This window comes from Podarcis bocagei (genome assembly GCF_964188305.1).
Source record: "Podarcis bocagei genome assembly, chromosome: 7".
Classification (NCBI taxonomy): Eukaryota; Metazoa; Chordata; class Lepidosauria; order Squamata; family Lacertidae; genus Podarcis; species Podarcis bocagei.
Genome location: NC_138132.1, coordinates 91409576 through 91432475, shown reverse-complemented (window position 1 = coordinate 91432475; position 22900 = coordinate 91409576). Strand labels below are relative to the sequence as shown.

At 43.3% G+C, this 22900-nt stretch overlaps 2 protein-coding genes across 8 annotated transcripts in view; one reads left to right on the top strand and one right to left on the bottom strand.

Moving 5' to 3' along the window:
- The window catches only part of FER1L5 (fer-1 like family member 5), a 150262-nt gene extending 138186 nt beyond the window's left edge, over positions 1 to 12076 (bottom strand). The window contains exons 1-2 of the mRNA XM_081200890.1: positions 12041 to 12076; positions 9360 to 9442 (exon numbers count right to left, since the gene is read on the bottom strand). The gene's annotated coding sequence lies outside the window, so the exon portion shown is untranslated. The remainder of the gene's footprint in view (positions 1 to 9359; positions 9443 to 12040) is intronic.
- The window catches only part of LOC308590759 (neuropeptide FF receptor 1-like), a 51449-nt gene that overhangs the window by 25795 nt on the left and 2754 nt on the right, over positions 1 to 22900 (top strand). For 2 of the 7 annotated variants that reach the window (XM_081200968.1, XM_081200969.1), the window contains exon 2: positions 21668 to 21997. In XM_081200968.1, the coding sequence (XP_081057094.1) occupies positions 21685 to 21997 (313 nt within the window). In that variant the 5' untranslated portion in view covers positions 21668 to 21684. Of the gene's footprint in view, positions 1 to 11449; positions 12200 to 12252; positions 12323 to 16949; positions 17890 to 18566; positions 18783 to 19881; positions 19950 to 21667; positions 21998 to 22900 lie in introns of those variants that run through there. The other 5 variants (XM_081200964.1, XM_081200965.1, XM_081200967.1 and 2 more) reach the window with 5 other exon arrangements.

Below are 22900 nucleotides of genomic sequence, written 5' to 3'. Positions count from 1 at the left end.
GTTCCAGAATATCAATAATGTTCCTGGTATTGTCAAACAAATGTCTACCTGGGAGAAAGCCTGCCTGGTCCTTGTGAATTACTTCATTTAATACCTTTTTAAGTCTATTTGCCAAAATGTCCGCAAAAATTTTGTAATCCACATTTAGGAGTGAGATGGGACGGTAGTTCTTAAGCTGGGTCTTTTCAGTTTCCGATTTAGGTATCAATGTGATGAAAGCTTCTTTCCACGTTTCCGGTGCCCTCCCTCCCTCCATAATCTGATTGCAAACCTCCATTAGTGGTTGTATCAAGTAGTCTTTCAATGTCTTATAGTACTTGGAGGTAAGTCCGTCTGGGCCTGGAGATTTGCCTAGTTGCATATTCTGAATGGCACCCTTGATTTCCTGTTGTGTTATTCTGTAGTTCAAGATTGATCTCTTCTCCTGAGGTAATCTTGGTAAGCCATTAACTTTCAAAAATTGATCTATCTCTGGTGCTTCCTCGGGCCCTTGCGTATACAGTTTTTTGAAATATTTCTGGAAACACTTTCTAATTTCATCTGGTTTCTGAATATTTCTCCCTTCACCCTCCAAGTTAGTAACAAAGTTCAGTTTTTGTCTCTTTTTCAACTGCCATGCTAGCAGTTTTCCACATTTGTTTGCCGATTCAAATGATCTTTGTTTCATTTGTTTAATTTTCCATTCCACTTCTTGGTTTATCAATTTCATATATTGTGTTTGGTGAAATTTGATTTCTCTTAAAATCTCTTTTGATTTTGGTTTTAGTCTCAATTTTTTCTCTCCGTCTCTTATCTTCTCTAATATCTTGTCCTTTTTTTCCATTCCAGAGTTTTTTCTTAATCGTATTCTGTTGTATCAGGAACCCTCTCATTACAGCTTTACTTGCGTCCCAGATTGTTCTCTTTTCCACCGAGGTGTTCAAATTAATTTCAAAGTAGTCCTTTAAGGTTTTTTGGGCCTTCTTTACAATCTCTTGATCTCTTAGTAGGGTGTCATTCATTTTCCATCTAAAGGAGCCGGCCGGAGTAAGTCTCAATTCCATTTTCAACGCGTTATGGTCGGAGCAAGTCTTTGGGCAGATTTCCACTCTTCTAGTCTTAGGTGCCAGCCCTCTAGTTGTCCATATTTGGTCGATTCTTGTCCATGACAGGTGGGCCTCAGAAAAGAATGTTCCTTCTTTACCTAAGGGGTTTCTTGTCCTCCAGATATCAATCAAGTCCATATTGTCGGTTAGTTCAAAGAAAGTTTTTGGTAGTCTGCCGTCTTTGGTTAGATTTTGATTTTGTGACTTATCCATATAAGTAGAGACCACCCCATTCATGTCGCCCATCATAATGATGTTGGAATAATCCAGATAATCCAGCAATGTCTCATGTAGCTTCTTATAAAATTCCGATTTCCCCTCATTTGGTGCATAAATTCCTAACATCAAAAATTTTTCTCCTTGGGTTTGTATTTCGATTGCCAAAATTCTTCCTTGCTCATCCTTAAACAAAAATTTCGGTGACAAGTTCTCCTTTGCATAGATCACCACGCCTCTCTTTTTAACTCTGTCTGATGAAATAAATTCTTGGCCTAGTCTTTTATTGATTAACACTTTCCTGTGGAGTCTAGTCACATGCGTTTCCTGCAAGCAAATAATGTCCAGCTGTTCTTTTTTCAAAATATGAAAGATCCTTCTTCTTTTTTTCCGGGGAATTTGCTCCATGAATGTTCCAACTATACAGCTGCAGAGACATCCTGAATCAATCTGTCGTTCCTCTTTATGGGGTGTCCTTCTTTTCGTCCGGGCCCGAGGGGGAAGGTGTTGGTTCTATTCCAGGCTGTGGCTGTGGTTGTGGCTGTGGCTGTGGCCAAGGAACTGCAATTCCTTTCTGCAGGTCCTCACCGTGGTCGTGCAGGAACTTCTGGTTGTCCTCTGTTGTTTTGATTTTAACTTTCTTTCCTTTATAGTTGAAAGATAAACCTTGGGGGAACTCCCACCTGTAGGGGATCCCGTTGCCTCTCAGTAGTCTTGCTAAGTCAGTATATACGGTTCTAAGGTCCAGAAGTTGTTTTGGGATATCTTTGTAGATTTCCGCCCTTTTATCCTGAATGTCAAGTGATTTCTTGAAATGGAGGTCTAATATTTTGTCTCTCTCCTGTTTAGATCTCAAAATGATCAAACAGTCTCTGGGCCTGTCCCTCCTTGCCGCTCTTCCCAATCTGAACGCAGTTATTATTTTAAAATCTTTGTCTGCTTCTATACCCCAGAACTTAGAGAATTCTACTGTCAGATAGCCAATCAAATCTTCTTTCTCAAGCTCTGGGATAGATCTTAGTCTCAAATTATTTTCCCGATTTCTCAATTCCACCATAGACAGGTAGGCCTGCTGGTCACTGATGTGCTTGTGAAGTGGCCTTACCTCCCCTTTTATGGCCTCAACTTTCTGATTTGCTTGATCTGCCTTTAAATTGGCTGCCTCAGCCAATTTCCTATTCTCAGCAGTTGCTTCTTTGAGATTCCCAATTGCTTGTGTATGTTGTGCGACTTGTTCGGACAGTTTTGTAATAGAGGATGTGGCTAGGTCAATTTTTGCCGTTTGGTCATCCACCTTCTTGTTTAAGATTGCAAATTGTTCTAACATTTCTTTTAAGAAGGTATCAGATCCTCCTGCAGCCATATCCTCTGTTGTTAACTGTTCAGCTTCCTTTCCTTGTACTCCCAGTACAGTTGGGACAGATGATCTGCGTGTCTGAGTAGTCAAAGTTGTTTGCACAAATTGAGCTTGCCTTGCTTTCGTTTTTGCAGATCTTGTTTTCGGTGGGCCACTCATTCCACACCTGTCTATGAGTCAAGGTCAAATTGTATATTGTCCCATGGGAAAGACAGTTCCCAAATGTAAACAATAGAACAGCAGAGAGTCAAAATAAAGTTTGTTCCCAGGCACTTATAAATCCAAAGTTCCACTAGGGGGAGTGTTGTTACAGTTCAGGAAGGAAAGAAAGAAGTTTGTCCACCATTAAAGCCCCTGCAGTCCCAAACAGTTTAACAATAGTCCTTCAAACTTTTTTAGCTTACAGAGCACTTCCCAAGTTGCCACAAAGTCTCATATAAAAGGTGCAAGTTACAGTTCTGTAATTGTATCTTCCAGTAACACTCAACTGTAGCAATTTCTACTTTGGATACAGTTTCCGCAATGACAGTTCTCTTTTCTCCTGTCAGTCCGATATTTGGGGCTTTTAATTTTTATAATCCATAAAGGGGAGGAGAGTCCCAATTAAAATCCAATACAATAAAAAAAAAAGAAACTTGCCTTTCCTCTTTTGTATGCCGGTTCCAGCGCACGATAGTTCCAAATTTAAAATCCTTTTAAATTGCTTCCCACTTGTCAGTTTCTTTGCCTTTGATCTTTAAGCACTGCCGGGAGACGGACTTCCTGTTTTTCGTCCCCCGCTTTCAGCCGAATTTAAAATTTGTAGTCCCAAAAAGAATAATCCTTACTCACGAGTAAGTAATTTGGAGTCTGATGTTTCAAGAAGAAAGGTCAGCGCTCATCAGCAGCAGCCGCGCGGCTTCACTCCCGCAGAAAGAGAGATGAACTCACAGCACCGCTACCCCTCCACGCTTCCGGAGCCCCTGCCGGGGTCCCTTCTTCGTTTTGGGGGTCGCTCCAGGTGCCCGCCGAGTCCCACGGCCACGGGCTCACTCTGCCCGTGGTTTTTCTTGGTGGGTCGTCGCTGTGCCGCAGCAGACGACCCTTTTCTGCGGAGCCCCTCTTCAGAGACCGAAGAGGACCGTCATTGCTGTTACGCGCCGCCTCCGGAAGTCCCTTTCAAACTAGTCTTTGGATGAAAAGAAGGAGCACATGGATACGAGGTCTGCTTCAAGCAGAGGGAAATTGAGTAGGGAAAATAGAAGGCCTTTCTTTGACGAGGCAACTAGAGAAGTCATTTGCTGAGAAGAAAGTTGGGTTTTTTTGCTGCTGAAGCTAGAAATGCGCATGTGGAGAAAAAAGGAAGAAGACAGGGAGAGGACAAAACCACGCCTTCTAATTTCATGTTGGCTCAGGTTGCCTTGGACGGAGAGAGAGAGAGATAGGTAAGTTGAAAACTTGCTGGAAAGGCAAAGAAAGCATTTGGAGGATGAAGCTGCTGATGGCGACTGGAGAGGGGCTGCTCAGGGACACGGCAAGTCCAGAAGCCTGTGGGAAAGTGCTTTCTCTGAGGGAAGTTGCTGAGAGTGGCGAGAGTGGTGGATTAGGACCTGGGAGACTAGAGTTCAAATCCTCCCTCTGCCATGAAGCAGCTCTCTATCTCTCAGCCTAACCTACCTCACAGGGTTGTTGTGAGGATCAAACGAGGAAGCAGACTAGAAGATCAACTCCACTAAGCCTTTCCAGCAGAACCTGCAAGATTACGAGAAGAGATGGGCAAGGGAGCTCCAAAGGTAACTATGGAACAGGCCAGGCAAAATTACCCCTCGTGTAACACCCTAGGTCTGGGGATTTCATCTTCTTTTTTTGCTACATAGCTCAGGCAACACAAAGCGTTGACTCTCTGCAAAAAACCCTGAATTCTCCAGCACTGAAGGTAATAGGTTTGAACTACCCAATTTAAAACCCAATCTAGCAATCAGCTTCCTTTGCCAGTAACTTTGCAGCCGGAAACTAGCGTTGCACTTGAAGGAAGGTAACTATTCAATACTTTTCAGAGGTGGCGACCACTTGTGGCAAGCCCCTTTGCGCCCTGTTACCATAAAGGATTCTTCTGTATATGCTCATCTTAAAATGGAGCCCTCAACTCTGGAAGATGTGTCTCCAATGCGTCCTGCAAGAGGAGGATTCCAGTGGAGGTAGAACGAATGCTAGGAGGTTAGAGCTGTACTGAAAGGCCTGGCCTTTCTTCCAGCAGCAATGACCAGATGACAGAATAAATGGGAAACGGACATCAAAAGGTAACTTTGCAACAGGGCAGGCCAAACTATCACGATACGTGATGTGGCTGTGGGAGTAATAACTCGAAAATCAGGGCCTAGGATTTCATTGACAAATGCGTTAAGGGGGTGGATTCTACTGTATCCCTCAGCGCTCCATGTGCGTCCCTCCCCAAGCGGCGCGCTCGGTGGAAGAGGACGACCACCCCAGATCGAAGGAGGGCCCCCTTCTTCGGTCAAGGGTATGCGATAGTTGCACTTCCCTGCTAGAACCTGCAAGCTTTTGGCTAAGCATCTTCCAAGAACACCATTTGAGACATAGTGCATCATTGCCTTACTTGGATGTGTCTGGAGTCTTGGAAGCTGGACTACCCTACGTTCTCCTACAAATGGACCTTCAGGGGCTTGCAGCTTTGAGCAGGGCAGCACAGCTCTCGTATACCCTTGACTGAAGAAGGGTACACTCCTTCGATCTGGGGTGGTCGTCCTCTTCCACCGAGCGCGCAGCTTTCGGAGGGACACACACGGTAACTAGAAAGTCCTCTTGAATTTGAAGAGGCGGTGACAGGCTCTGATACCTCCCAAGTCAAGCCAAAACGCTACATCACAATGATAGCAGCAGTATAGATGGAGACATTCTGCCTGAAGGAAACCTAGGTGAGTATCCCTTGCTTGGCTGGGAAGAAAATTAATTTGTATTGTGTTCCTTCTGCAACTTTTTGTGCTAAGACTCTTTCAGGTGGCGGTGACCGAGTCGCCAGAAGAGGCCCTATTTGGTGTCACCACAATGAAGCTCTCCTGCAGGTAGGAGAACACTTCTTCTTTTGTTGCAGCCCCTCTTTTCTTCCGGCTTCGCAGAGCTGACTGTACCTGAAGCAGATCTGTTCAGTTGACCAGAAAGAAGATGCAATGTGAGGAAGAGCTCTTGATACATCAAGAAAAAGCCTGCAGTGAGAGTCACCAGCATCAGGACAGTGCTGCTTGAGGTAAATTCAGGTTCCAGCACCCCGTTGGTTTCTTTTTATTCAGGAAATGTTTTTTGGATTGGTCTCCTGTTTTTCCCATTTTCTTTTCTGGTTTTCTCTTCCCAGTTCTCTCCAAAGATCCTGCAAGGCTCAAATGAAATGAATGCTCTGCCAAAAACAAGACACTATTTTCTGGAGGATTGGTGGAAGGCGGCTGGGGATAAGGTAGTGACTCTAGATCGCAACGCAACAGAAGGAGCTGCCAGACACATGAAGACACCAACACTCAGATGAAGCCACCTCTTCCTGCAGAGTCACAGAAGTCACTGTGGACGTATTTTACAAACAAACAAGCAAACCAAGAATCAAAAAACTCTTTCCATGGAATTGGTGTGGTGGAGCTGGGGAGAAACTAGGAACTGTGGATTGCTTTTCACACCCCAAGAGAAGGAACTGCCAGGCGCACCAAGTCACCCTTCAAACAGAGAAACTCAGAAAAATGCCAAGGTGGAGATGTTAAAGAGAATCCAGAAAACGAAAAATACTTAACGGGAAAAGCCAAGAGAAAAGGAAGATAAATGAAGGAATATGAAGGGGGAGCTCAAGTTTGATTTACCTTTCAAACTAGTCTTTGGATGAAAAGAAGGAGCACATGGATACGAGGTCTGCTTCAAGCAGAGGGAAATTGAGTAGGGAAAATAGAAGGCCTTTCTTTGACGAGGCAACTAGAGAAGTCATTTGCTGACAAGAAAGTAGGGGTTTTTTGCTGCTGAAGCTAGAAATGTGCATGTGGAGAAAAAAGAAAGAATACAGGGAGAGGACAAAACCACGCCTTCTAATTTCATGTTGGCTCAGGTTGCCTTGGATGGAGAGAGAGATAGGTAAGTTGAAAACTTGCTGGAAAGGCAAAGAAAGCATTTGGAGGATGAAGCTGCTGATGGCGACTGGAGAGGGACTGCTCAGGGACACGGCAAGTCCAGGATCCTGTGGGAAAGTGCTTTCTCTGAGGGAAGTTGCTGAGAGTGGCGAGAGTGGTGGATTAGACCTGGGAGACTAGAGTTCAAATCCTCCCTCTGCCATGAAGCAGCTCTCTATCTCTCAGCCTAACCTACCTCACAGGGTTGTTGTGAGGATCAAATGAGGAAGCAGACTAGAAGATCAACTCCACTAAGCCTTTCCAGCAGAACCTGCAAGATTACGAGAAGAGATGGGAAAGGGAGCTCCAAAGGTAACTATGGAACAGGCCAGGCAAAATTACCCCTCATGTGTAACACCCAAGGTCTGGGGATTTCATCTTCTTTTTTTGCTACATAGCTCAGGCAACACAAAGCGTTGACTCTCTGCAAAAAACCCTGAATTCTCCAGCACTGAAGGTAATAGGTTTGCAATGCCCAATTTAAAACCCAATCTAGCAATCAGCTTCCTTTGCCAGTAACTTTGCAGCCGGAAACTAGCGTTGCACTTGAAGGAAGGTAACTATTCAATACTTTTCAGAGGTGGCAACAGCTTGTGGCAAGCCCCTTTGCGCCCTGTTACCATAAAGGATTCTTCTGTATATGCTCATCTTAAAATGGAGCCCTCAACTCTGGAAGATGTGTCTCCAATGCGTCCTGCAAGTGGAGGATTCCAGTGGAGGTAGAACGAATGCTAGGAGGTTAGAGCTGTACTGAAAGGCCTGGCCTTTCTTCCAGCAGCAATGACCAGATGACAGAATAAATGGGAAACGGACGTCAAAAGGTAACTATGCAACAGGGCAGGCCAAACTATCACGAGACGTGATGTGGCTGTGGAAGTAATAACTCGAAAATCAGGGCCTAGGATTTCATTGACAAATGCGTTAAGGGGGTGGAGTCTACTGTATCCCTCAGCGCTCCATGTGCGTCCCTCCCCAAGCGGCGCGCTCGGTGGAAGAGGATGACCACCCCAGATCGAAGGAGGGCCCCCTTCTTCGGTCAAGGGTATGCGATAGTTGCGCTCTCCTGCTAGAACCTGCAAACCTTTGGCTAAGCATCTTCCAAGAACACCATTTGAGACATAGTGCATCATTGTGTTGTGTGTTGAGTCCCCTGCTCTACACTCTCTATACGTATGACTGTACAGCCATCTATTCCAGCAACAAAATCATCAAGTTTGCTGATGACACTACGGTGGTAGGGCTCATTTCAGGAGGGGATGAGTCCACCTATCGGGACGAGGTGGAGCGGCTCTGTGTTTGGTGTGGAGAGAACAATCTGGCTCTTAATAGGGCTAAGACCAAGGAATTGGTGGTGGATTACAGGGAAAAAAAAGGCGGACATTCAGCCCTTGTATATCAACGGGGAACGGGTGGAGAGGGTGGCGGAATTCAGGTTTTTGGGAGTAGCTATCGATCAGGGCATGACTTGGAGCGCACATACCACTGCTCTGGTGAAGAAGGCCCAGGAGAGAATTTATTACCTCAGACTTTTAAAGAAGAACAATCTGAGTGAGAGACTGCTGGTGTGCTTCTACCGAGGCTCCATAGAGAGCATTCTTACATACTGTATTTGTGCTTGGTTCTCCAGTTGTACAGCTAGGGAGAGGAAGGTGCTCCAGAAGGTCATAACCACAGCCCAAAGGATTATTGGTCATCCTCTCCCATCTTTGGAAGAACTGTACGGTTCCCGTTGTCTTAGGAAAGCAAATAACATCCTGCAGGATTCATCTCACCCGGGACACGGTCTGTTTGCACTACTGCCTTCTGGCAGGAGATATAGAAACATCAAGTCAAAGACAAATAGACTGAAAAACAGTTTCTATCCAAGAGCTGTGGCCTTTTTGAATGCTGTAACTCGATAGTGTGACCTGGGAGTTTGATGGGTGTGGTGTGGGTGTGGCTGGAATGTGGTTTGTTTGGTTGTTGTTGTTGTCTTGCTTTTGATGTTTTAAGGGATGGCATCCAATTTCGTTGCACTTTGTACAATGTTGCACTTGTGTAATGACAATAAAGAATCTATTCTATTCTATTCTATTCTATTCTATTCTATTCTATTGCCTTACTTGGATGTGTCTGGAGTCTTGGAAGCTGGACTACCCTACGTTCTCCTACAAATGGACCTTCAGGGGTTTGCAGCTTTGAGCAGGGCAGCACAGCTCTCGTATACCCTTGACTGAAGAAGGGTACACTCCTTCGATCTGGGGTGGTCGTCCTCTTCCACCGAGGGCGCAGCTTTCGGAGGGATACACACGGTAACTAGAAAGTCCTCTTGAATTTGAAGAGGCGGTGACAGGCTCTGATACCTCCCAAGTCAAGCCAAAACGCTACATCACAATGATAGCAGCAGTATGGATGGAGACATTCTGCCTGAAGGACATCTAGGTGGGTATCCCTTGCTTGGCTGGGAAGAAAATTAATTTGTATTGTGTTCCTTCTGCAACTTTTTGTGCTAAGACTCTTTCAGGTGGCGGTGACCGAGTCGCCAGAAGAGGCCCTATTTGGTGTCACCACAATGAAGCTCACCTGCAGGTAGGAGAACACTTCTTCTTTTGTTGCAGCTCCTCTTTTCTTCCGGCTTCGCAGAGCTGACTGTACCTGAAGCAGATCTGTTCAGTTGACGAGAAAGAAGATGCAATGTGAGGAAGAGCTCTTGATACATCAAGAAAAAGCCTGCAGTGAGAGTCACCAGCATCAGGACAGTGCTGCTTGAGGTAAATTCACCTTCCACCACCCCGTTGGTTTCTTTTTATTCAGACAATGTTTTTTGGATTTGTCTGTCGTTTTTCCCATTTTCTTTTCTGATTTTCTCTTCCCAGTTCTCTCCAAAGATCCTGCAAGGCTCAAATGAAATGAATGCTCTGCCAAAAACAAGGCACTATTTTCTGGAGGATTGGTGGAAGGCGGCTGGGGATAAGCTAGTGACTCTAGATCGCAACGCAACAGAAGGAGCTGCCAGACACATGAAATCACCAACACTCAGATGAAGCCACCTCTTCCTGCAGAGTCACAGAAGTCACGGTGGACGTATTTTACAAACAAACAAGCAAACCAAGAATCAAAAAACTCTTTCCATGGAATTGGTGTGGTGGAGCTGGGGAGAAACTAGGAACTGTGGATTGCTTTTCACACCCCAAGAGAAGGAACTGCCAGGCGCACCAAGTCACCCTTCAAACAGAGAAACTCAGAAAAATGCCAAGATGGAGATGTTAAAGAGAATCCAGAAAATGAAAAATACTTAACGGGAAAAGCCAAGGAAAAGGAAGATAAATGAAGGAATATGAAGGGGGAGCTGAAGTTTGATTTACCTTTCAAACTAGTCTTTGGATGAAAAGAAGGAGCACATGGATACAAGGTCTGCTTCAAGCAGAGGGAAATTGAGTAGGGAAAATAGAAGGCCTTTCTTTGACGAGGCAACTAGAGAAGTCATTTGCTGACAAGAAAGTTGGGGTTTTTTGCTGCTGAAGCTAGAAATGTGCATGTGGAGAAAAAAGAAAGAAGACAGGGAGAGGACAAAACCACGCCTTCTAATTTCATGTTGGCTCAGGTTGCCTTGGATGGAGAGAGAGATAGGTAAGTTGAAAACTTGCTGGAAAGGCAAAGAAAGCATTTGGAGGATGAAGCTGCTGATGGCGACTGGAGAGGGACTGCTCAGGGACACGGCAAGTCCAGGATCCTGTGGGAAAGTGCTTTCTCTGAGGGAAGTTGCTGATTGTGGCTAGAGTGGTGGATTAGGACCTGGGAGACTAGAGTTCAAATCCTCCCTCTGCCATGAAGCAGCTCTCTATCTCTCATCCTAACCTACCTCACAGGGTTGTTGTGAGGATCAAATGAGGAAGCAGACTAGAAGATCAACTCCACTAAGCCTTTCCAGCAGAACCTGCAAGATGACGAGAAGAGATGGGAAAGGGAGCTCCAAAGGTAACTATGGAACAGGCCAGGCAAAATTACCCCTCATGTGTAACACCCAAGGTCTGGGGATTTCATCTTCTTTTTTTGCTACATAGCTCAGGCAACACAAAGCGTTGACTCTCTGCAAAAAACCCTGAATTCTCCAGCACTGAAGGTAATAGGTTTGAACTACCCAATTTAAAACCCAATCTAGCAATCAGCTTCCTTTGCCAGTAACTTTGCAGCCGGAAACTAGCGTTGCACTTGAAGGAAGGTAACTATTCAATACTTTTCAGAGGTGGCGACCACTTGTGGCAAGCCCCTTTTCGCCCTGTTACCATAAAGGATTCTTCTGTATATGCTCATCTTAAAATGGAGCCCTCAACTCTGGAAGATGTGTCTCCAATGCGTCCTGCAAGTGGAGGATTCCAGTGGAGGTAGAACGAATGCTAGGAGGTTAGAGCTGTACTGAAAGGCCTGGCCTTTCTTCCAGCAGCAATGACCAGATGACAGAATAAATGGGAAACGGACGTCAAAAGGTAACTATGCAACAGGGCAGGCCAAACTATCACGATACGTGATGTGGCTGTGGGAGTAATAACTCAAAAATCAGGGCCTAGGATTTCATTGACAAATGCGTTAAGGGGGTGGATTCTACTGTATCCCTCAGCGCTCCATGTGCGTCCCTCCCCAAGCGGCGCGCTCGGTGGAAGAGGATGACCACCCCAGATCGAAGGAGGACCCCCTTCTTCGGTCAAGGGTATGCGATAGTTGCACTTCCCTGCTAGAACCTGCAAACCTTTGGCTAAGCATCTTCCAAGAACACCATTTGAGACATAGTGCATCATTGCCTTACTTGGATGTGTCTGGAGTCTTGGAAGCTGGACTACCCTACGTTCTCCTACAAATGGACCTTCAGGGGTTTGCAGCTTCGAGCAGGGCAGCACAGCTCTCGTATACCCTTGACTGAAGAAGGGTACACTCCTTCGATCTGGGGTGGTCGTCCTCTTCCACCGAGGGCGCAGCTTTCGGAGGGATACACACGGTAACTAGAAAGTCCTCTTGAATTTGAAGAGGCGGTGACAGGCTCTGATACCTCCCAAGTCAAGCCAAAACGCTACATCACAATGATAGCAGCAGTATAGATGGAGACATTCTGCCTGAAGGACATCTAGGTGGGTATCCCTTGCTTGGCTGGGAAGAAAATTAATTTGTATTGTGTTCCTTCTGCAACTTTTTGTGCTAAGACTCTTTCAGGTGGCGGTGACCGAGTCGTCAGAAGAGGCCCTATTTGGTGTCACCACAATGAAGCTCACCTGCAGGCAAGAGAACACTTCTTCTTTTGTTCCAGCTCTTTGCCGATTCTTACTGAAAAGTGAAATAAAACATTTTGAGGATGAAGCTGCTGATGGCGACAACTGGAGAGTGACTGCTGTCAGACACATGAAGCACACCTCAAATGGACAAAGAAAATGGTGAGCATTGAGCAATCTTCCCTCTTTCCACATTAAGATGTACTGCCTTGTAGATCATTGGCTTATCCAGCTTCAATCAAAAATCGCAGTCAAAATGGTATTCCATAGTTGAATGTCATTTAGGTGAGTATCCCTTGCTTGGCTAGGGAGGCAATCTGTATGGTGTTCTGTATGCAACTGTTTGTGCTCTTTCACGTTGCAGTGAATCAGTCGCAGAAGTTAAAACCTATCGTAGCAGATTTCTTCATAACTCTTAACGGGTGTTTTTTCCCCATGAGAGAATATTTGCAAACTGTTCTCTCAGGTTTTGCTTCTCGCCTTGTTGCATCACTCAAAAAACAGAGCCAAGGCACCAGTGGTTGGCACTCCTGGTTCCCAGGATGGGGGTAAAGTCCCTGCGGTGTCATCGCTAACTTCCAAGGCCACTATCATGCCCCTCTATTTTCACCTATACCCCTTACTTCCCAAACTATTAGCATGGGAGGTATTTTGCGTAGTGATTTCAGTGAATAAGCTTGGTTCTGGAATCCCCCATGGCATCTAAGGACCAATTCAAGCCACCTTTGCTCTGTGCCTGCTGCTCTAACATCCCAGGTAGGTAGGCATTTAATTTCTATACCGCTTTATATTTTTAAGAAATATCTCAACGCGTTTTTTTTGAATACTACCAGTCAGCTCCTGTTTTCAAATGGGTCAGTGGCTGCTAAAATGTTAAAAGAAAATACCAGTTTACCATCTTATATAGATCAGCCTTCTGCTCAGGGCCGTAGCTAGAGGGTGGCAAAGTGGGCCCCCGCCAGGGGCACAGGCAAGGAGGGGGCAAAATCAGCTTTAAAAATGTCCATAAATAAGTCTATATGTCTTTTTTTTAATATAAATTTTTATTAGTTTTACATAATTTTTAAGACAATACAAACATATAAAAGAAAACATACAAACACGTATAATTTCATAACCTTATTTTCATAAACCTTGTTTCTCGGACTCCCCCATACCTCCCCCTTCTACATCCCAATGTCCCAAATTTTCCAGCAACTTCTAAGTTAGTTCTGTCAAACATATGTCTTCTTAATCTTTCCTTCAGTCTAATCTTATATCGCTGTAACCCTTTCTTTCTCAAAACCTCGACATTTTAGCATTCATCAAGTTTATAATAGTCCTTAAGATAAATTTTAAATTTCTTCCATTCTTCTTCCGCCGTCTCCTTCCCCTGGTCGCGGATTCTGCCAGTCATGTCAGCCAGTGTCATATAGTCCATCACTTTCATCTGCCATTCTTCCAGAGTGGGTAGATCCTGCGTCTTCCAATACTTTGCGATGAGAATTCTTGCTGCTGTCGTAGCATACATAAAAAAGATCCTATCTTTCTTTGACACCAATTGACCGACAATGCCCAAGAGAAAGGCCTCTGGTTTCTTAGGGAAAGTACATTTAAGTACCTTTTTCATTTCGTTATAAATCATTTCCCAGAAAGCCTTAATCTTCGGGCACGTCCACCAAAGGTGATAGAAAGTACCTTCAGTTAATATGTCTATATGTCTAGGTGACTTGAATGGGTTGGGGGATGGAGGAGAGGCGGAAAGAAGAGCTACAGTAATTTGTCCATGGCGAGGGGGGGGGTTGCAACCTGACTGGTTCCCCCAGGGGCGCAAGATCACCCAGCTATGGCTCTGTTGACAACAGACCGATCTTAGTTGAGCAGGGCTACCTTTGTCCTCATAGACTAGCCTCTACCAGCTTAGCCGCAGATGGTGGTATATTTCTTGCAAATGCTTCTCTGTTTATTGGTGCTTTTGCAGCTCAATCCCACTAAGTAGCCATCAGGTTAGAACATCTTTTTTATTTTATTTTTTAAAAATGACATTGGTTGCTTTTTAACAACAGCTTGCTACTTCCTCTCTCATTGCCTCCACATTTGGGGGGGAAGCGTCCCCTGCTCAGTTGTTTCTTCTTCTTCTTCGAAAGGTTATATATATATATATATATATATATTTTAAAAAAGGGAAAATTCAAACAAAATTGAACTTACCAATACAAAAGGGGAAGAAAAGGAAAACTAGAATGGGTAAAAAGGAGCGGAAGAAAAGGGAAAATAGTTTAAACAAAAACGAGACAATAACCCCCACCCACAAACACACTGAAAAGGCTGTAGGATATTAATCAACCTTATAAAATCAAAAAACACAAATACAAAATACATACTAACATATAGCACTTAAGAACAGTTTCAAACAGCCCTCACCCCAATAAACAGCACCCTCCCAAGTTAAAGTCCCACCCCCATTAAAACAAGAATTTTAGCCAAGGGGGCTGGCCCTGGTTCCTGTCAGTGTTTGGGGGGGGGAGGGGAAAAGGTTCTGACCTCCTTTGCCTGCTCCTCGGACCTTAGGCGGCCCAAAGAGTCCTTGAGAAGGGGCGCTTGGCAGAATGCTGCTTTTATTCTAAAAATAACTTCTTCTCCAATTACGACTGACAGCTTTCATACATAGCAAACACATCCAGCTTTCGACCATCCGACCAGCCCAGCTCAGTCAATGGCCACTCTGTATAGTCAGGCATATGTAGCTGAGAGGGTGCGTGAGGCAGGCAGGCTTTGCCCATTCATTGTAGGCTGCAGACTCAGGCAGACTCCGTTCCTTTTGTATTAAAGAAACAGAAGCTAATTTTAAGCCATGAGAGTTCCGCCCCCAAAGGAACAAGGCCTTTTTGTGTGGGTCCAGGAGGTTGCTATGCAAAAGAACTACAGTGGTACCTCGGGTTAAGAACGTAATGCGTTCCAGAGGTCCGTTCTTAACCTGAAACTGTTCTTAACCTGAAGCACCACTTTAGCTAATGGGGCCTCCCACTGCTGCTGCCGCGCCGCCGGAACGCAATTTCTGTTCTCATCCTGAAGCAAAGTTCTTAACCCGAGGTACTATTTCTGGGTTAGCAGAGTCTGTAACCTGAAGCGTCTGTAACCTGAGGTACCACTGTAATTGATTTGTATGTAAGGTGCTCAGGGAGTACAATAGATCCCCAATAAATAATCCTGACAGGAGTTTACTGTACCAATGGCATGCCAATGGTGTCAAAAGCCCGGCTGGAAATTTGCTGTATGTATCAGTGGCTCAGACTGTTGAGGATTGAAGCTTAGCTTCACTGATTAATCCAAATATCTACAGGACTGAAAAGTTCATATTTTACCACCATTTGGAAATTTTGTTCTCCACACCCCCACCAGTCACTCTCTTTTGGGAGAGAAAAAGCTTATAAGGTATTACACAGTCATTGCAATTAGAGCCCATATTTCACAGCCTCCTCCTCATGTGAAATGGCATATATAATTGCACAAATTACTTTGCTGTCTGTGCCGCTGATGTCAGAACCCACCACTGTGGCTCGACATTCTATTAAATGACTGTAATGCTCAGCGACTTGTTAGTATTTGAGAGTGGGCCAATTCCATTCACACTGCACGCCTCTTCCACTAGCACTGTAATATCTAGCAGCTGGAAAATGAAGTTTAAAAGAAGTACTGGAGGGGGATTGAGATCATTACTGCTGGTAGTGATTCTCTTGAAATGTCCTTTTGATTTGGGCATCATGTGGGCAAAATGCAGAGCCTTGCTTTCTACCCACATTTGCTGCAATCTGGGGTGGGGACAGGTGAGAAGAAGGTGTGAGAATGGAGCTGTAAATAAAAACAGGCCGTGTGGGTCACATTCAGATCCACAAGCACACTGTTTGAGCATGAAAAAGAGTAGGCACGTGTGCAGTGGAGGAGTCCCTCTCCGAACACCCTGCCCTGGATGCATCCAAAACGACATCTATGTCTGGGTTGTAGAGTGAATGACATTTTTTGTGGCATTAGGCCCTGGTACCAGAAATTTATCCCACAATGAGGCCACAATAACTGTCATTGATCCTACATTGATCCAAAAAACCAAAGTGCTGCACCAACAGGCACAAAACAACCCCTCTGCAGCGCCACAAATCCAACTCAGTGGTGTAACGTTGGAAAATGTCAGTCACTTCTCCTACCTGGGCAGTTCCCTTTCCACAAGAGCTGACACTGATGCCGAAATCCAGCATTGCCTGAGCTCTGCGAGTGCAGCTTTCTCCCGATTGAAGTGCACAGTGTTTGAGGAGCAGGACATTTGCAGGGAAACCAAACTGCTTGTTTACAAAACTATTATACTACCAACCTTACTGTATGCTTGTGAAACATGGACCATTTATAAACGCCATCTCCAACTCCTCGAAAGATTCCATCAATGGTGTCTCCAGAAAATTTTACACATCACTTGAGAAGACAGGCAAACTAATGCCAGTGTACTGGAAGAAGCAAAGATCACCAGTGTTGAAGCAATGATTCTTCAACATCAACTTTGTTGGACTGGTCATGTTGTTCAGATGCCTGATTATCATCTTCCAAAGCAACAACTCTATTCTGAACTTAAAAATGGAAAGTTTTTAAAAAGAATTTTAAAGACTTTCTCAAGGCAAATCTTTAAAAAGTAGTATAAATGCTGACAACTGGGAAACACCTCCCTCGAGTGCTTCAATTGGAGAACAGCCTTTGCCAAAGGTGTCATGGACTTTGAAGATGCTCAAACTCAGGAAGAAAGGGAGAAACATGCTAAGAGGAAGGCATGTTTGGCAAACCCTCACTGTGATCAACTCCCACCCGGAAACCTATGTCCCCACTGTGGAAGGATGTGTGGATCCAGAATTGGCCTTCACAGTCACCTACAGACTCACTGTTAAAACCGTGTTCATGGAAGACAATCTTATTTGGCTACAAGAGATCACCAAAGAAGAAGATTGATCCTACACAGCAGGATTAGATGCTGCTCAGGACATATTCATAGGCTGAAATGCTGAGCTGAACTAGTAGAGTCAAATGCAAGAGAGTCTGCCTTCAGAGCACTTAACCAACATGTTATGCAATGCAATTTGGTTTGTTCTAGGATGCTTGGTTCTGAGAAAGCCTGCTTTCATTGTTTACAAAATCTTGACAAAGGTGGAATTGATCAGCAGTGAAGCAAACATCAGTTTTCAAAGCAGAAGGGAAAGAGAAGTTCTGACTTAAAAGCAAGAGGTTGCTGTTTGTTTGTACTATGGACTCCATCAAATAAAATGGGCCTACAAGGAAAAGGCAGCAGGGTAGTGGAAATTGTACACTGTAAAAAAAGAGAAAATTTTCAAAGTGCTGTCACAATAGGAACCATGATCAAAGGAAAACCAAACCTTTTGCTGCAAAGACAAGAGTTTGTTTTTGTTCTAGCCTATTGTGAATGAATCTCCCACAGAACATTTATGATGGCTTTCCATATTCTTATATATTTGGTTTAATTTCAAAGGCGGAGGTGAGAGTGCAAAACCCACCATCTTAACTAACTGAGGTCTAATGAACTCTGAGTTCCTGTCCAGAATCCGTCTACTCCTGAAGCCAGTCTCTGTCCTATCCCCTCCCTTGGGGTCCCAGTGCTGGCTTGAGGAAGACTGTGATTCAGATGATGCAGCAGTCACTCCACTCAAGGGGGAGCCTCACCACCCCATTGTGCCTTGCTCTGGTCTGATGCCGTTGCTCTTCCATCCTCCTCCCAGCATGTATTCTTGCAGTCTCTCCTGCCCCGTAGTCTAACTGCATGAAGAAATGCTTTCTTTTATGTGCCCCGAATCTTCCAGAATTCAGCTTCAGTTCTAAAGGTAACAGTAAAAAGGCTTCAGCATCTCTACCCTTGGAAAGTTGTGGACTCTGGTTCATTGGAGGCTTTTAAGCAGAGATTGGACGGCCATCTATCATGGATGCTTTAGTTGAAATTTCTGCATTGCAGGGGGTTAGAATAGATGACCCTCAGAGTCCCTTCCAACTTTAAAATTGTATACTTCTGTGATTCTATGATATCTATGGTGAATCTGAAGAAAACTATTGAGGAAGGAAGGTCGGTTGGAGTGTTAATGCTGTGAACCTTCCATCTTCTGCTCAATCTGTATGTAGGTATAAATAAAGGCACATTACACTGCTTTTGATGCAATTTGCACTCATATCTTTCTACAATGGGAAAATAATAGTGTACTTTATCCAACATACATTTCCAAAGCAGCTTCATCATTTGTTTTGCAGGGATCTGTGTTTAGTTGTTGTTTTTAAAGCTCCTAACTCTTTCCAAGAAGAGGGCCAGCAAATGAATGAATTAAAGCAGATTCTTCTCTGCAAGCAAGCTAATGTTCTACGTGCAGATGCGTCAGGATCTGATCAGCATATGATGCAAAGTTTGGTGGCAAGTGTGTTAATGACCTAGAACTATATTAAGGTATCTTTTGTGGAAGCAAATGCTGATAGATTGTGGGTGGCAATGACATCATATGTTACCTGCTCCCAGGTTTACGAAGTGAGGAATACAAGGCTGAGAGAATCCACAAATGCCATTCAGGAGAAAACATCGGATTTCAGCAAGGAGCAAATCTTCCTGTATCCGTGGAAACAATGTGATTGCTTTTTTTGCTGGGCAAATGAAACTGTAAAACCTGCTTAAGAACCTCCAGATAGACCAGAGTAGGGGACAGATATTACGAATGGAATGACCTCGGTTTAACAGGTAAGAGGTGCAAAGTGTATGCTTTCTGGACAAACTGGGGCAATTTTTGCAATTTTCTTAGTAAACTGCGTTTTCCTGAACTGATGCTTCTGGCCTCTAATATTATGTGTTAAACAAGCCTTGAATCTGATTGTGCCAATAATGAAACATATTGAAAAGGAGTTTGGCTGGGGGTGTGTAGGAAAAGGGACCCTCTGGGTCATGAGTATTACAGATTAGGAAAAGCTAATATTTAATTATCTCCAGGAACTGGAAATATTGATCAGGTACAAAAAGCTGCTTTGAATTCAATTGCTGCCTCTACAAGACGCTTTAAAACAAGCTGAATGTTGAAGATTCAGCTTTGAAATAAATGTGATTTATTTGTGAGAAAGATGTTGTTCTTAAAAGCCCAGCTGCTGTACTTTTGTTTCTGTGTCCCCCTTCTCTCCCCAACCCAGTTTATAGAGAGAGAGAGCTCCCAAATTCTTTCCTATGATACTTTTTGGACTAAGGCTTTTGCAAAAGAATGATTGCAGTGCAACCCTTTATATTTCTACTCAGAAGCAAGTCATATTAAGTTCAAAAGGACTCCTTCCCAAATAAGTGAATATAGGATTGTAGTCTAAATGTTTGTTTTTATAATTTTAGGGTAAGACAAAGACATATTTGTTTTCACTGGCATTTTGGCAGCTTCAGTGATTTGTTATTATCCTGTTAAGTTGTTTTTAAATAATGTTTCTGTGAATTTTTAACTTTGGTTGTAAAACACTTTGAGACTTTTTTTAAAATGAGAAGCAATGTATTCATTTAAGAACCCTAAACCAAAAGCTTATCTGAATACAGAATGTGGGATCAGGCTGTGATTGTAACTTTCCTCCAAGACCCTCAAAACAAAAGGGCTATTGGAGACAATATATTTATTTATTGAACAAAATGCATATATTGCTTGTCTGTATGTGAACCTAAGTGGTTTACAAAAATGTAAACTCAAACATTAAAATTATTGACTAAAAAACAGTAAAACTTGGCAATTAAAATGTTCACAATGTGCTTAAAATCAACAGTAGCTAAAAAGAGATAAAACACATGTAACTTCTACATGTTTACATGTTTTAAGCAGGTACTAAAAACAAGACAGTGAAGGTCCCTGCCTGATGTCGAGAGGCAAGGGGTTGAAAAGTGCAGGTGCTGCCACACTCAAATATTGATTTCTTACCAGTGCAGAAGGAGTGTTGTGTGGAGCCAGTAACAGTGTCCGTTCAGATTTCCTGATATCTCACTACAATTTGAAATTTGGAAAGTTATGTAAAAATTTCCTTTTTTTATATAATTTGTATTGGTTTATCACAATTTTATACATTTTAACTTTAACCATTTCAAACATTAATATAAAACCTTCTTTTGAACCTTCGGACCTCCTTCCCTCCCTCCATGGATTCCATATTTAAGATTAAATTTTCTGCATCTTTTACCATTGTCCATCTGTTGTATGTCCATAGTTACCATAATTAATTCCACATTACAAGTGTCATTACATCCCTGCCAATGATTTTAACGGTTTACAGTGGTCTTTTAAATAAATTAAGAATTTACTCCAGTCTTTTAAAAACACTTGATCTTCCTGGTTTTGGATCTTCCCCATCTCTTTCCCCATCTCTGCATACTCCATCAGTTTCGTCTGCCATTCTTCTTTTGTTGGTACTTGTCCTTCTTTCCATCTCTGGGCTAGTAGCATTCTCCCTGCCGTCGTTGCATATATAAAAAGTCTTTTGTCCTCTCTTGGTATCTCTTCTCCTATTATACCTAACAAAAAGGCTTCTGGTTTTTTAACAGATGTATTTTTAAACATTTCCTTTAATTCATTATATATCATTTCCCAGAAAGCCTTTACTAGTGTACATGTCTACCACATATGATAAAAAGTACCATACCTTCCTTCCCTTTACATTTCCAACACAAATTTTAACTCGTTTTGTACATTTTTGCAATTTTACTTGGTGTTAAATACCACCTATGCATCATTTTCATAGTTTTCTTTCAATGAAGAGCATGCAGTAAATTTTATTTCCTCTTTCCATAACTTTTCCCAAAATGCAAATTGAATATTGTACCCAAAATCTCAAGCCCAGTGTATCATCACTGCCTTAACTTCTTCATCTTTTGTATACCATTCTAATAGTAATTTGTATATTTTTTATAACACTTTCACGTTATTTTCCAACAGATCTATTTCAAACCTTGATCTCACTGTATCAAAACCTTTTTTATTTGGTCTACCTTAAAAACATCATTTAATTGGTGATACTGTAACCAATCCATTAATAATTCTCTTATATCTTCTATGTAAGAATTTCCACATGCAATTTTGAAATGAGATTTTTCCCCCTGTCCAAATTTAGTTTGGGTGATATTTTTGTATGCATGTCTGTGTGTGCCTCTGTTGCTGCGTGCACCCTAATCTCCAAGCAGTGAGACACTCCAGAGGTTCCTGTGCTTACCCAGAGTCCAGTTTCCTTGGAATGAAGGGCCATGGAAACTGTGGCATCTTCAGAATATGTGGTTTTATTTGCACATCTATACAACTTGAGCATAGGATGGAGGGGTTCACAGCATTAACACTCCAGCAGATCTTGCTTCCCCATTTGGTTTCCAAAGAAGCTCACAACTTTAGTTCTAGCACAGATCAAGGTGTCCTCTCTCTCTCTCTCTCTCTCTCTCTCTCTCTCTCTCTCTCTCTCTCTCCCACAGCCACCCACACCCACACACCCTTGGCCTATTATTCATCCTAGGATGAAGTGGTATCCAGCCAGCTGAGGTGGGAAAAAGCCCACCCACTTATCTCTATGGGAGCAGGGCAACCTCTTCGGATATAGATTTTTAAAAGTGTTTTGGTTGCTTTGTAGGTGAAGCTGCTAACAGTATGGAGATGAAGAACATTATCCAAAAGGAAACCTTGGCCAATGAGACTGAAATATGGATTGCAGGAAGCCACATCAATAGCACTTTTCTCCCTTACTACCAACATTCTCCTACTGTTGCTGCCATTTTCGTCATGGCGTACCTAATTGTCTTTCTCTCATGCATGGCTGGGAACGCCTTGGTTTGCATGGTGGTGGTGAATAATGAGCGTATGCGCACTGTCACCAACTTCTTCATCCTCAACTTGGCCATCAGTGACTTGCTGGTGGGCATCTTCTGTGTTCCACCCACTCTGATGGACAACCTGATCACAGGTGAGGGCCATTCTATGAGAGAAGTGGGGAAACTGGGCTTTCAGAAGTGGCATGCTGTTGCCTGCCAGGAAACCAGTTTAGGAAGGCTGGTCTAAGACTCCTCTCCTCTGCCACTTCAGTAAGCCCTCTCCCTATGATGGTCTAGAATCAAGTGGCAGAATACAAACTTTGCACAGAGGGGCTCCATTGCACACATTTCCATGTGAAAGGGTCTCTTCTGACTGGGACCTTGGAGAGCTGTTGCCAGTCAGGTGCAATCAATGTTGGACTGGGTGGACTTGGAGGGGGGCAGTTTCATAAGTTCACAGTGAAAAATGGGGTTTCTGGTGGAGCCTTAGGACCCGTTTTTTTACACTTTGGGATAGTTTGATGCACTTCTAGATCAGATGTATTGGGAGTGTTTTTGGTTGCCTTAAGGTGATTATTGCAAAGTATTGAGCAAGGTTTAAAATGGTTTGGTTGAATGTATTTTTTTAAATTATGTTTTTGTACACTGATCTGCGATTCTCACTGACAAGGGTGATTAACAAATTGAACAAAGACAAAATAGAATAAAACACATCTCTAAAGTGTTGAAATACCACTGCAGAGAAGCAGTACTGCCTTGCCTGTTTCTTATGCTCAGGAAGGCAGAATGCTCAGCTGTGTGATTTCTTCCCATTGTTCTTTGGTGTGGTAAATCTGCCCTAGAAATACTGTACTTACTCAAGTCTAATGCGCCATTGACTCTAATGCACACCTCAATTTTCTGAACCTTGAAACCCCAAAAAAGTATTTGCTGGTGAATGTGAATGTGCCATCAAATCGAATGTGCACCTTAATTTCCACAACATAATTTGGCCAAAAATGGTGAGCATTAGATTCAAGTAAATACAGTAAATGTTCAGAGGTACTAGAGCTGAT